This window comes from Pipistrellus hanaki (assembly GCF_964339955.1).
Source record: "Pipistrellus hanaki genome assembly, chromosome: 9".
Classification (NCBI taxonomy): Eukaryota; Metazoa; Chordata; class Mammalia; order Chiroptera; family Vespertilionidae; genus Pipistrellus; species Pipistrellus hanaki.
The window spans coordinates 9,158,600-9,173,114 of record NC_140511.1 but is presented as its reverse complement, the minus strand read 5'-3'; the positions used below and the strand labels follow the sequence as shown (position 1 = coordinate 9,173,114).

Here is a 14,515-nt window from a genome sequence, read left to right as displayed (position 1 = left end):
TATTCACATGGGGTGAAGGGCCTGGCCTAATTTGCTTATTGCCATACAGCTGGAGAGAGCTGGGATTTGAATTCAGGTGTTTCTGGCCCCGAAGCTGGTCCTTGGACCACTAGCTGTCTGTCACAGAATAGAGAGGACGATTTTGGCATGGGAGGGATAGTTAGACCAAAGGTCTTATAGGTTTTCCAACTCTGAGATTCCTTGGTTCTATGTTAGTGGTTTACAGCAGACAGAGCTTCTACAGTTTATATACCGTATTTTGGGCTTGGTCAGAAAATGCAGAGGAAGGAGGAGGCCTGTCTCTCATACGTTTGTGGTTAACAGGGAGAGGAACATATTCCCATGAAAAAAGTAATATCAGGAGTAATATGCCTGTGAACACTGGAAAACTGTCCTTCCTGCTGAGGAGGTTATGCGTTCATGGGAGTGGTTGAGGTTAGTCAGGGAGGGCTGCCTGGAGGAGGTATATGAGCCACTTTTTTTTTTCTTTCTAGATTCTAGGATTGGCAGGAGATGGATGAGTGCAACTGGATGACCCCTCCCCTACAATTGTTATGGCTCATTGACGGTGTCCAGCCCGGAGGCCAGGAGAACTCATCACATTCATCTGGCCTGTTGGTAAGTGCTACGTAGAGGACATCACTGACGGTTCTGAGGTCATGTGGCTACTACGATTGGCATTCTCAGGCTTGGAAGGGAGTGTTAGGACCGTGCCTTGTACTTGGAGAAACAGACCTTGGCTGCTGTCTTAGACATCTCATCTTCCCTGCTACCCCTGTAGTCCAGGTTATCGTGACCTCTCACCTACACTAGCTCACGGTTTCTTGTTAATCTCTCTGCAGCCACTTGGATCTTCTCCCTTTTAATCTGGACCCATTCCAGTCTGCATTCCCAGTGGCTGCCAGAATGATTTTTTCAGAAGGCATATCTAAAAATACATACGTTTTCTGGCTTTCTCATTTTAAAGGCCCGCTTCTCGGCATGGCCTGGCTTCCGCCCATGTCTCCAGCAGCGTCTGCAGCCATGCTGCTGCTTGCTTGGTGTGATTTCCTGCTGCAGGGCCTTTGCACGTGCTGCTGGTTCTGTGGGAACTCCTTTTCCACTCTCTGTCCAGTGAATACGTACCTGTCCTCAGCGTAGGCTCTAAGTCAGGCTCATTTCCTCCAAAGCTCTCACCTCGCTTATAATTGTACATTTCTGTGACTTTGGGATGTTTGTCACCCTCCTTGAGGTCATAGCCCAGGGGAGTAGCCGTTGAACGGCTTTTATCACAGCCACGAGTAAACGCAGCTCCCTGCATGGTGCCCGAATGAATAAATGACCTCTGGCAGCCATTAAATAGACATGGTTTCTCTTCCCACCACCTTCCTCAGTCCAATAGTTCCTGCTCTTTTGGCCCAGGCCCTGCCCACTCTTCTCTGGACCTGGGCAAGGTGAGGAAAGACAGTAGAAAATAACCCACACTTTATTTAAAAAAAAAAAAATAAAATAAAAAAAATATATATATATACATACATACATATATATATATATATATATATATATATATATATATATATATTTTATTGATTTTGTACAGAGAGGAAGGAAAGGGATAGACAGTTAGAAACATCGATGAGAGAGAAACATCGATCAGCTGCCTCCTGCACTCCCCCTACTGGGGATGTGCCCGCAACCAAGGTACATGCCCTTGACCGTAATCGAACCTGGGACCCTTCTGTCCACAGGCCGACGCTCTATCCACTGAGCCAAACTGGTTTTGGCAAAATAATCCACACTTTAAAAACAATTTTCTGGCAGCTTTGTTTGACAGTGAAGTGATCCATGAATTCAGATTTCCAGGGCCTTTCTGACTTTTAAATAGTTGAACGTGGATAACGGTGTATATGGCTAATTAGGCACTTTGCTGCGAGGACAGAGACTTTGCCTGCCCGTGCTTTCTAGAGATGGGATGTGTGCAGGGTGGGTAACATTTCTCAGATGCAGAGTTTCTCTGAGCAGCTGACACCGGCCTGTATAGTCACCGCCTGGGGGAGTGACTGACTCTCAGCCTGCTGTTCAGGCCGCCCTTGGTCCCGCCCTCCCCAGCCATCTTCCCTTCTCCTCTCCTCGCAGCTCCGAGGACTGGGCTCCCTAAGCCCGGGGCAGTGGCCCTGTGCACTGCTCTCGGTCTTTCTGGCTCTGCCTCTGCAGGGTCCGTGTGTGTGTGTGTGTGTGTGTGTGTGTGTGTGTGTGTGTGCGTGTATGTGTGTGCGTGTGCGTGTGTGTCTGTGTGTGCATGCGTGTGCATGCGTGTGTGCCTGTGTGTGTGTGTGTGCGCGCGTGTGTGCGCGTGTGTGTGTGTCTGTCTGTGTGTGTGTCTGTGTGTGTGTGCGTGCGTGTGCGTGTGTGTGCGTGTGTCTGTGTGTGTGTGCGCGCGCGCGCGTGTGTGTGTGTGTGTGTGTGTGTGTCTGTGTGTGTGTGTGTGTGTGTCTGTGTGTGTGTGTGTGTGTGTGGAGTCGGCAGCGCTGGGTCCGAGTTGTCCTGGGGCTCCTGTGGCGGAGGCCAGGTTTGCGCGGGGCCCGGGCCGCGGAGGGAGAGGTGCTGTGCATTAGCCCGCCTCCTGCCGTGCTGCCCGTGGTGCCCTGGGAGCGAGAGGTGGCAGAGCCTGCGCCTGCGCGGCCTGAGGCCAGACCCCGTTTGCCCACCCCTCAGCGGTCAGGCTGCAGAGGGGCCTCGGTAAGGGCCCCTTGTGGATCCCATGCAGGGGTCAGGGTCCCTCTCCCGGAGTCCGGAGCAGATTCAGAAGGACCAGGCCTGGCCGTTTCCCGGGCTCCCGTGCCGGCTGCTCCCGCCTGTGCGGACACGTTTCCTGCCTGCTCCTCTGGTCAGTGGCAGCGCCGAGAGGCCAGGCCCTGCTCCGCAGACCGCTGTGGTGGCAGGGGGGCTGGCGCCTCCTCAGGGGGCACAGCCAGGAGGGGCGGCAGCTACTCTACAGGCGGCTTATCTCTGTTACCAGGTGTCAGTGTGGGTGCTGCCGTCTGGGAGGGTGGATAGGCCTTCGGGTCCCGGGTGGTTACGGGGACGGGAAAGGAGCAGGTCCAGAATGGCACCAGCGTGGCAGTTGGAGCATTTGGCACCGCCACGCCCCCAAAGCTAGAAACCTTGGATTCCAGGTGGACTCCTCTCCCCTCTTTCCTCTCTCGTCCTCGTCCTGCTGACATCAACGCGTCCCTCGCATCTGTTCCTCCCCTCCGTTCCCGCTGCTCCTGCCCTGGCTTAGGCCTCTTCGCCTCTCACCAGGATGGCAGCCTCCTCCGTGGGTCTGGGGCCCAGTCTCCTTCTCTGATCCAGCCCTGCCACCCCTGCCAGGCTCTCATCCTAAAGAGAGGCCACCGTGTCATTTCCTGTCACTGAAGCCCACAGGGACCCGCCCCCTCTGCTACGGGGCAGGGTCAGGGCTCTTAGACACGGTCTGCCCAGCTTCCCACCTCTGCCCCCGCCACGCACTGGTGCCCAGCTCCGGAGGCGGTCTGCGCGGTGCTCCTGCGCCTGGCGTGGCTCTCCCCGCTCAGACCCTGGCCCCCCCTCCTCCTCTCCAGTGCTCGAGCGGGTGTGCTTCCTTCCGCTGCATGGCTGTTGAGGTTGAGTGCACTGCCTTCCCTGGAGGGGGAGCTCCCGAGGGCGCTGTCGGGTGTAAACGGCCCTGTTGAGACGGGTGCCATGGGGGCTGTTGGTACCTGGCGGGGGTGCCATGGGGGGCTGTGTGCGTTGTGTGCTGTTGATTGTTTTGGTCACTAGGGCTTTCCAGCTGGGCTCCTGTGCTGTTCGTTCTTTCTTCATTTGAGGGGTAGGAAGCCAGCCTCTTGAGTCTGGTTCTCAGATCTCCTGTGGTCACCGAGGGGTCAGCATGACTTTCCGGCACAGAGCCGGGAGGCCCGGTTCCCTCGGCATCTGGCATGTTCCCAGCGAGGGTGGCTTGAAAGGTCTGGTTGATGCAGCTGACTTGGTCTCCTCTAAGCCGGCACCCGCTCTCTCTCTGCGTAGGCCCGGAGCCCAGACAGCAATGGCTGGGAGACCCATCCGCATAGGAGACCAGCTGGTCCTGGAGGAAGACTATGATGAGACCTACATCCCCAGTGACCAAGGTAAGAGGCCTGGTGTGGTCATTCTTCCGAGGCCAAGATGGTCTATGCACAGGGCTGCTCAGTTGGCAAACTATAGTCCATGGGCATAATCTGGTCTGTTGCTTGTTTTTTAAAAAAATATATTTTTATTGATTTTAGAGAGGAAGGGAGAGGGAGAGAGAGAGAAATATCAATGATGAGCCTGACTGGCATGGTTCAGTGTTGAGCGTTGACCTATGAACTCAAAGTTCGATTCCCGGTCAGGGCGCATGCCTGCTTTGTGAGCTCAATTTCCAATGTGGGGCGTGCAGGAGGCAGCCAATCAATGATTCTCTCTTATCATTGATGTTTCTATCTCTCTCTCCCTCTCCTTTCCTCTCTGAAATCAATAAAAACAAACAAACAAACAAACACAAAAAACACAAAAAAAATCATCTCCTTAAAAAAAGAAAAAAAAAAAAGAAATACCAATGATGAGAGAGAATTATTGACCAGCTGCTTCCTGCACTCCCCTGTCGGGGGATCATGCCCTGACCAGGAACTGAACCATGACCTCCTGGTTCGTAAGTCAATGCTCAACCACTGAGCCATGCTGGCTGGGCCTGTTGCTTGTTTTTATAAATAAAGTTTTATATACAAAACAGACATGCTTGTCCATTTATAATCTGTGGCTGCTTTCATGCTGCAAGGGCATTGCTGAGAAGTTATGACAGAAAGCATATGACCCACAGCCTAACATATTCACTGTCTGACCCTTTCTAGAAAAAGTGCTGGCCTTGGATTAGACCAGGGATTGATTTAAATGAAAATAGTACGGGCCCTGACCCATTTGGCTCAGTGGGTAGAGTGTCGGCCTGTGGACTGAAGGGTCCCAGGTTCGATTCTGGTCAAGGGCATATACCTTGGTTGCAGGCACATCCCCATTGAGGGGTGTGCAGGAGGCAGCTGATCGATGTTTCTCTCTCATCTATGTTTCTAACTCTCTATCCCTTGCCCTTCTTCTCTTAAAAAATTAATAAAATATATTAAAAAAAAAGAAAATAATACGGGATATTATGAAATGCAGTGTGTGCTGAGGCCAGGGGAAACTCAATTTCTTAAGAACAAACTAAAGCAGTGTTTTTTCTTTAAACAACAACATAACATTATCAATAACCATAAAAACAAAATCCTACGCATTCTCTGTAGTCAGAACTCTCTGTACCTCCTCACAGGAAGTCCTGAGTCAGGTGCTTTATTGTCCCGGTTTCACAGAGGAGGAAGCCAAGGCACAGAAAGGCGAAGTGACTTCTCTGCAGTCACACAGTTCTCCCAGCAGTACAGCTGGAACTCATGCCCAGTAATCTTCTGTTTTTTGAAATTTTTATATATAAAAAAACGGAACGCTTCATGAATTTGGGTGCCATCCCGGTGCAGGGCATGCTGACCTGTGCTGTACACTCCCGTGTTAGTCCGTGTGCTGCAGAAGCCGGCAGCACCAAGTCTTTTTAAGGCCTGTGCTTCGAAGCAGTGTGCCGTTTTGGGGGGTGAAGATTCTTTTGAAATTGTCATGAATTATGGACCTGGACACACACATTTTGCTTGTAATTCAGATGGTTTGAAGGCCTGTTGGGGGCAGGAAAGAACTTATTCACCCTCATTAACCCCTGGGCTTTGCGTAGAGCAGGAGATTTCTGTTTGTTGCCGTGTAGAAATTTTTAATTTTCATGTTAAATGTGTCCGTCCATTCTCACGTGGCCTCTGAACTTTGTGTCACAGTTAGAAAAGCCTTCCTACCGCAAGGATGAATGCTGGTTTCCTTCTGGGTTTGTGCCGGCACCATCGCCGGTCCCACCCCTGGGGGCTGCCGTTTGCCTCCGGACCCCTCCCTCCTCTTCCACGGGACGGTCTGCCCATCGCGGGAACGTGTGCCCGATCCCCGAGGCTCACACTGAGTCCTCTGTCCAGCAGGCGGAAGGCCCTCTCTTCCTTATTTTATCTCCCCGTGATCGTCAGTTCTGGGCAGCGCCTGGATGGGGGGACTTGGCATCTGAGTAAAAACTGTGTCCACTTTATGAATGGCCCTGGGAAGAGAGAGGTCTCTGAAGCTGTCTTCCTGCCCCAGAAGGAAGCTGTCTTTCTTCCCGTTGGTGTCTTTTTCTCTTTCTCAGAGTGATTTAACTTTATTTTCATACAGGTTTTGTACATCCCTTGCTCATTTTGTTTCTTAAATATCTAATCTTTAAATTAAAAAAATTTCAATTTCAGTTTACATTCAGTATTATTCTCTATTAGTTTCAGGTGTACAGCCAAGTGGTTAGAAAATCTTGTACTTTACAAAGTGGTCCCCCCTGCTGCTTCACCTGGCCTCGACATTATTGTTACTATTTTTCCATAATCCAGCCCTGACCTCCCAGTTCATAGGTTGACGCTTAACTTCTGAGCCGCACTGGCTGGTGATACCGACTGTAACCCCTTGCTGGCCTGCACCCCTCTGCCTCTCTGGCCGCCTGTTAGCGCTGCTCAAGCCCCGTCAAACGAGTCCGGTGTTTTCCTCAGGTTCTTACTAAGCACTCTCTCTGCTCAGTCTGAGCCCCCGAGTCCTAAGCCCAACCCCCATTCCTCTCCCTGGGCGCTCAGTGCTCCCCAGTTAGCCTCTCTGCTACATCCTCGCCCTTTCCGCCTGCTCTGCTGAGCACAGGAGTGCTCTCGGTAAATGTGAGGCGGGTCATCTGAGGGCTCTGAGGGTTGGAATCTCCGTTGTGCTCAGCCTCACACCCGCAGCGGGTGGGCAGGCTCTGCAGGACGGGCCCTCCCCTGGCCGGGCGCGCCTGGGCCGCCGTCTGCTTGCTCACCTGCCGGTCACCTGGCCCGTCTGACCGTCCCCCGGGGCCGAGCTGCTTGTTGCCACGGCCCTTTGAGCTGCTCTCCTGCCTGAGTGCCTTCCTCCCTCAGGTCCCCTGTGGCATCCTTCCGAGAAGCCTTCCTGACTCTCTGTTTTTTTAGGCTGTTTATTAATCATTCACTTTGGCCCTTTTTAAAAACTATGTTGTTATTGCCCTAGCTGGTTTGGCTCGGTGGAGAGAGCGTCAGCCTGCGGACTGAAGGGTCCCAGGTTGGATTCTGGTCAAGGGCACATGCCCACGTCGTAGGGTTGATCCCCAGTGGGGGACATGCAGGAGGCAGCCAATCAATGATTCTCTCTCATTATTGATGTTTCTAGCTCTTTCCCTCTCCCTTTATCTCTGAAATAAATAATGGTATATTAAGAAGTACGTTTTTGTTGATTTCTTACAGAGAGAGGGAGAGGGAGAGAAGGTAGAAACATTGATGATAGAGAAACATTGATCGGCTGCCTCCTGCACATCCCCTGTTGGAGATCGAGCCCACAACCAACCCAGGCTGGGGCACGGACACGCCCAGTCCACGGAGCCACGCTGGCCGGGCTTGCTTGGCCCTTTCTAAAAGGTGCTCCTCCCCTGATGTTGTCCATCTCAGGCCGCATCTGCTTTCTTCCTGATGTTTATCAGCAGCTTCTCTCTGTGCATCTTCATCGGCTCTCCTTCCTGGCGCTGCGTCTGCTGGATGCAGGCTCCTGCGGGCAGAGGCTGATTCCCTCTCACTCATACCCACGCCCATGGTGACTGCCCAGGCGGCACTCAGAGCCGCTGCGACATCAGTGACTGAGGTGGCCCTGGCCGCCGCATGCCCGCTGGGCCTTTGAGAAAGTTCTTTTGTTTCCTAATGCCCAGGTTTGTCACCCTCCAGCAGGATGAGCATTCTGTGATGCCTCTCTGGCCAGGGCTGGTCTCAGCTCAAGCACTGATGCCCTGGGATTGTGCTGTCCCGCGGAGTTGGGGAGTGCCGTCTTCCCGGCACCTGGGCGGTTCCTGGGAGCTCTGGCGGGATTTTCATCATGTAGACGTGATCCATGAACTCACGTCCAGCCCTCTTCCCTCTGGAGAATGGGGGGTGAGCCTCAGAGCTCCAGCCTTCCAATCATGGCTTGTTCTCTGGTGACCAGGCCCATCCCGGGCGCCCAGGAGCCCGGCCAGGTCTCCTCATTGGGCAGAAGAGCTCCCAGGACTCGGGAGATTGAAGGGCATTAGGAGCTGTTTCAGGAATGGGCAGAGACCAGCATACATATTTCTTATCATTTCACTGGTTGATTGTGACTTGTGTTTCTTTTCATCCTCCTCTCCACTTCTCTTACTTTTCTACCCTCCTGCTTCTCCTTGCAGAAATCCTTGAATTTGCCAAAGAGATAGGTATTGATCCCAGCAAGGAGCCGGAGCTGATGTGGCTGGCCCGGGAGGGCATCGTGGCCCCGCTGCCTGCGGAGTGGAAGCCATGGTAAGTCAGCACGCTGTGGCCCAGACGTGCCCACCAGAGGTGGAGGAGCCTGGCATTGGAGGGCCGCGCTGGCCAGCCACCTTCCATAGCCTGTCCGGCCCGGAGCTGGGCACAGCGGTGGGCACTGCTCCCTGGGCTGCCTGAGGCCGGGGGCCGGGGGACAGTGATGGCCACTCCTCCCTGGGCTGCCTGAGGCCGGGCACAGCGATGGGCTCTCCTCCCTGGGCTGCCTGAGGCCGGGCACAGCGGTGGGCACTGCTCCCTGGGCTGCCTGAGGCCGGGCACAGCGATGGCCACTCCTCCCTGGGTTGCCTGAGGCCGGGCACAGCGATGGGCACTGCTCCCTGGGCTGCCTGAGGCCGGGCACAGCGGTGGGCACTGCTCCCTGGGCTGCCTGAGGCCGGGCACAGCGATGGGCACTGCTCCCTGGGCTGCCTGAGGCCGGGGGCTGGGGCACAGCGATGGGCACTCCTCCCTGGGCTGCCTGAGGCCGGGCACAGCCATGGGCACTGCTCCCTGGGCTGCCTGAGGCCGGGGGCTGGGGCACAGCGATGGCCACTCCTCCCTGGGCTGCCTGAGGCCGGGCACAGTGATGGCCACTCCTCCCTGGGCTGCCTGAGGCCGGGCACAGCGATGGGCACTCCTCCCTGGGCTGCCTGAGGCCGGGCACAGTGATGGCCACTCCTCCCTGGGCTGCCTGAGGCCGGGCACAGCGATGGCCACTCCTCCCTGGGCTGCCCGAGGCGGAGGGCCGGGGGCAAAGGCCGACTTAATGGTCCCGTTTGTAGAATAACGGTTTCTGAGCTGTGGCCCTGTCAGGTCCGTGAGCCCGGCATCGTGTGGGCACACTCAGCCGTGTCTGTGCCTTGCAGACACCTGTGGAGACCCCGTAGCATGCCCCTTGGGTGCCGGTGCTGCGAGGTCTGCGGAGGCTCAGGCGGCAGGGGCTTCAGCTCCCTGGGCAGCCCGTCCCCACGTTTGAGTGATCTCTTCATGAGCACACTCATGTTCACGGCATCGTTCATATTTTCGGGTGCAGCTCTGTGGATAGTGAGGAGCAGAGACTCAGTCAGGGTGTCTCGGGAGCAGGTGGAGGGTGTGGAACAGACTGGCCTCCCTCCTGAGGCCATTTGCCGTGCACAGGGCTCTCCCAGGCTGCCTCCCCACTGAGCGCCCTACTTCTGCTTCCTGTGGTAACAGGTTTGCCGTATGCTTGTCCGGCACTCGTCCCCAGTGCTGAGGGGTCCTCGCTGATGCTGGCCTTGTGTGAGGTCTAATTATTCTGTTTTTTTTTTTTTTTTTTTTTTTAATACATTTTTATTGATTTCAGAGAGGAAGAGAGAGATAGAAAGAAACATCAGTGATGAGAGAGAATCATGGATTGGTTGCCTCCTGCAAGCCCCGTACTGGGGACTGAGCCACAACCCGGGCATGTGCCCTTGATCAGAATTGAGTGCAGGTCCCTATAGTCCGCAGGACCACACTCTTTCCACTGAGCCACACCAGCCAAGGCCTCCTGTTCTCGTCCGTTCATTTAATGTGTTGGCTGTACTTGGGAATGACCGCAGTGGCAGCCTCGCTCATCTCCGCTGAAGAATCGGAAGCCTTTAGCTTCCCACCTGCAGCCTCCTGTCCTCTGGGTCTTTTCAGAGGCCTTTCCTTGGACCTTCTCCAGCTTTCTTTTCTTTAAAAAAAAAATATTTTATTGAATTTTTAAAGAGAGGAAGAGAGAGGGATAGACAGTTAGAAACATCCATGAGAGAGAATCATCGACCAGCTGCCTCTTGCACACCCCCTTCTGGGGATGTGCCCGCAACCAAGGTATTATACATGCCCTTTACCGGAATTGAACCCGGGACCTTTCAGTCCACAGGCCGACGCTCTATCCACTGAGCCAAACCGGTTTCGGCCTTCTCCAGCTTTCTGACATCTTTCCTGCAGTTAGTCCTTTAGCACCGCACACTGTGTTCCCAGAGCTGAAGGGTCGTGTTTGTAGAATAACGGTTTCTGTTTTGTTTCCAATATCCATCCTGATATTCACATTTGCCTTCTCTATTAGCTTCTATCTTCTATTTCTCTCTGTTTTTAACTTTGTACGTTTCTGTGTTTTGCTTTTGGATATGTTTTTTTTTTTTTTTTAAAAAATAAATCTTTATTGTTCATATTATTACAAATGTTCCTCATTTTTCCCCCCTCCATTGCTCCCCTCTGCCAGGTTCCCACCCCACCCTCTGCCCTTTCCGCACCCCCCATTGTCCTCATCCATAGGTGCACAGTTTTTGTTCAGTCTCTTCCCACAACCCCGTCTCCCTGTTTCCCTGAGAATAGTCATTCCACTCCCCTTCCATATCTCTGATTCTATTATATTCAACAGTTAATATTGTTCATTAGATTTTTTTTTTTAATTTTCTTGTCTTTTAGTTTCACTTGTTGATAGTTACGTATTTGTTGATCATAATTTTTATCTATATCTTCTTCCTCTTCCTATAGAACCCCTTTCAGCATTGATCTCCATGCCAATTGGCTATGAGGATCTGAAGTATCTCATCTAGGAGGGTTTCTGTATTCTGTATTCTGCTTGAATGGGGTGGCACAGACAAGCTTTGTTGAATCCCGCACAGTTGGTTGCAGGCACGCACACCTCTTTGGTATAGGCGCAGACAAGCTTTAGATTCCTGTCTGTCACTCCCTAGGAGAGTCCCATTCACTGCGAACGAGAAAGTTAGCCACTGGAAGGGCTTCTGTGGTCCACTTGGATGGGGCGGAGTCTTGGGTGGTGCAGATAAGCTTTATTCAGCCCCTCCCTATGAGGGTCTGGTTCCTGAGTCCCGCAGTAATAGCCACTGGCTTCACATACCTCCTAGAGATCTCTGCCCGCTGCCTGACAGTCTGGCCTCTCCCTGTTTGGGGCCTTCTATCAGAGCAATAGGGTGGTTCTGTTTTCCTCCCGAACAAGAAAGCTAGCTGTGCATTAGCTGTCCGCCCTCTTCGTGCGCAGGGAGTAAGCCAGCAGCGAACTCAGCCTGCCCTCTCGCACTCTGCAAGTAAGCCAGCAGCGAAGTGTGGCAACCGCCTTTTCACTCGCGCAGTTCTCCGCACCTTCACAGTTCCTGAGGTTCAGCGTGCCTTCTCTCTCCTTCCCGGATGGTAGAGCCTCCTCTCAGCCAGCCGTCCGGCGCTTCATGGCGATGTTTCCCCTGTTTTTCAGTTCTAAATTCAAATTTGTTGTGGTAGGCTGTATTCAGGTGTCTACCCTATGCCGCCATCTTGGTTTCCTCTTGTTTTTTTAATTTTATTTATTTATTTTTTTAATGAAATCTATAAGAGAAATAGTATCAATATAACAACACCTTGTACACATGTGTAATAAATGAATGGCTGCAGTGATGTTGAAGAAAAGTGGATGGAAGGAAGGAACTGTCACTGGTTAAGGGCCAGCTGTTCTCCGTGTGTATGTACAGCCTCTTGTTTACATTTATTTGTCAGTGGGTATTTGCGTTGTGTCCACCTGCAGCTGTGATGATAATGCTGCTGTGCACATCGGCATTAAAACCCACATTCCCAGGGCCTATATACAAATGTCTGTCTGGATCCTGCATTCCATTCTTTGGGGTATGTACCCAGAGGTTGAATTGTTGGGTCATATGATAATTCTATTTTCAATTAAAAAAATTTTTTTATATTGATTTCAGAGATGAAGGGAGAGGAAGAGAGAGAAACATCAATGATGAGAGAGTCATCGACTGGCTGCCTTTTACACACTCCACACCGGGAATCGAGTCCAAAACCCAGGCATGTGCCCTGACTAGGAATTGAACCGTGACTTCATGGTTCATAGGTTGACGCTCAACCACTGAGGCACGCTGGCAGAGCTCTATTTTCAGTTTCTGAGGACCTGCCATGTTGTTCTCCACAGCGGCTGCGCTGATTTACATTCTCACGAACAGAGCACAAGGGTTCAGTTTCTCCATGTCTTGATCAATACTTGTTATTTTCTGCTTTCTTTTTTTTTATTTTTTATTTTTTTATTTTCTGCTTTCTTGATGCGATTATGCTAATGGGTGTGGAGGGGTATTTTATTGCTGTTTTAACTCACATTTCTCTAATGTTGAGTGATGTTGAGCATCTTTCTATGAGGCCATTTGTATGTCTTCTTTTTCCACCTAACCCTCATATTCAGTACCCCTGATATTTCCCCTCTTTACTTCTGAGTATTTTCTATCTTATTTGAATGGAGATTGAGTTGTCACGTTTCACCAGGAGCCGGGGAGGGGTTCCACTGGGATCACGTGGGTTAGAGGATGATTGACTTGCTTACAGACTTGAGTCTGTTTAGTCAGGAACATGGAGTCTCTCTCTCATTTCCTCCTTTTCCGGGCTCTTCAGGAAAGCTTTCTAAAGCCTTTGCCCTGGGGGTGTACCCTGGACTTTATGTCTTTTATATTGCTTTGTGAATGCTGTTTTTTCTGTTATTTGTCCTAATGGGTTATTGATAACGGTGGGTAGGGTAAATGGCTGCAGCATTTTGGGCTTGTCCATGGTGTAATTCAAATTCTTAAACTACCTTCTGCATCATTTTCCTCTGTTGCTGATTCCATAGCTTGGACTTGCCCCTCTTCTGTGTTTGGCGGCTTTTACAAGACCAGAGCTTTCACATTGTATCTCTCTTCCCCGACCATTTATAACAGCTTTCAGCAGGGGCTATCCTAGGCTTTATCGTCAGGACACCGTAGCATTTGTACGTAACTGACTCAAACCAGGTCTGTTCCTACCCAGTCCACACGTTTCCCAGGAGCCCAGTGACTACATCTCCATCCAGGTTCCCATCCTGTGTTCCTGTCTGAGTTAACTCCTTCGTTCTTAGCTAAGTGCTGCCCTTCAATTTTGCGTTATCTTTTCCTGACTTCCTCTCTCCTTCTGTCTGCTCTCTCCTTTCCCTTTCCCCTAACTCCTCATCCTCTGCCTTCTTATTTTTCCCTACTTTCCCCCCAAATAGCTGTGGACTTGAGTAGGGACTAACTGCTGGCCTCTGTCACCCCAGCCAGGACATCACAGGCGACATTTACTACTTTAACTTCGCCAACGGGCAGTCCACGTGGGACCATCCGTGCGACGAGCACTACCGGAACTTGGTGGTCCAGGAGCGAGGGAAGCTGGCATCTTCTGGGGCCGTGAAGAAGAAAGACAAGAAGAAGAAAAAGGAAAAGAAAGACAAGAAGAACAAAGAGACCCCCAGAAATGCCATGGTGAGCCAGTGGGCGTGGGCTCAGAGGGCCAGGCTGCCACCTGAGGTGATACTGGCAGCCGCTGGGTGTGTGCAGCTGGGAGATGAAGAACAATAGCTGGTAGTCATTTCTTGATGGTGCATCCTCCGGAGTGTGCCAGTCTTCTGGCCTGTTTCTCTCAGCTTCTGAAGTTGTTACTGTTTTTAAAGGGGAAATTCCTTTTCCTCTTGGGAAGCACACATTACACACTAGGGTTGGTGGGAGAGTGCCCGGCTGAGGAGGGTGGTTTGCAGGACTACCGAGAGAAGTGATGCCAGCTGCCCCCTGGAGAGGGGCACAGGGAGCAGCTGGCAGAGGCCAGGGAGCCTGGTTGAGCCCACGTGTGTCTCAGTGGTGGGATCCGGGACGTCAGATGGACCACAATTGGGCTGTCAGAGCACTGGAGCCTGCCAGGTCCCTGAGAAAGGCTTTCTCTCTCCCGGGCTGTCTGTGTTGCCAGGGACGAGTAACTGAAATGTGACTGCAGGGAGATAACCATGGTCTCCAGCGGCTGTGGTGCTCAGATTTGAAGGTGCTTTTTCTATTTTTGTTTGTTTGTCCCTTCGGTATGTCTGCCTTTAGGAGGTAGAGCCATCGCCTTATTTATAGGCAGAGAAGCCGAGTTGGAGCTGTACTGTAGGAGGCTGGGCACTCCCAGCGCCATGGCTGTGGCTGCTGTGTGGCCGTGGCTGCGGTATGGCTATGGCCGTGGCTGCGGTGTGGCTGCGGCTGCTGTGTGGCTGTGGCTGCGGTGCAGTCATGGCTGCAGTATGGCTGTGGCTGTGGCTGCGGTGCGGCCGTGGCTGCTGTGTG

General features: G+C 52.4%; 1 protein-coding gene across 1 annotated transcript in view; it reads left to right on the top strand.

The window, feature by feature from the left end:
- Positions 1 to 495: 495 nt before the first annotated feature.
- Positions 496 to 14,515, top strand: part of CEP164 (centrosomal protein 164) — a 56,778-nt gene continuing 42,758 nt past the window's right edge. Inside the window, exons 1-4 of the mRNA XM_084895557.1 lie at positions 496 to 618; positions 4,027 to 4,127; positions 8,327 to 8,438; positions 13,480 to 13,684. Of these exons, the coding sequence (XP_084751683.1) occupies positions 4,046 to 4,127; positions 8,327 to 8,438; positions 13,480 to 13,684 (399 nt within the window). The 5' untranslated portion in view covers positions 496 to 618; positions 4,027 to 4,045. The remainder of the gene's footprint in view (positions 619 to 4,026; positions 4,128 to 8,326; positions 8,439 to 13,479; positions 13,685 to 14,515) is intronic.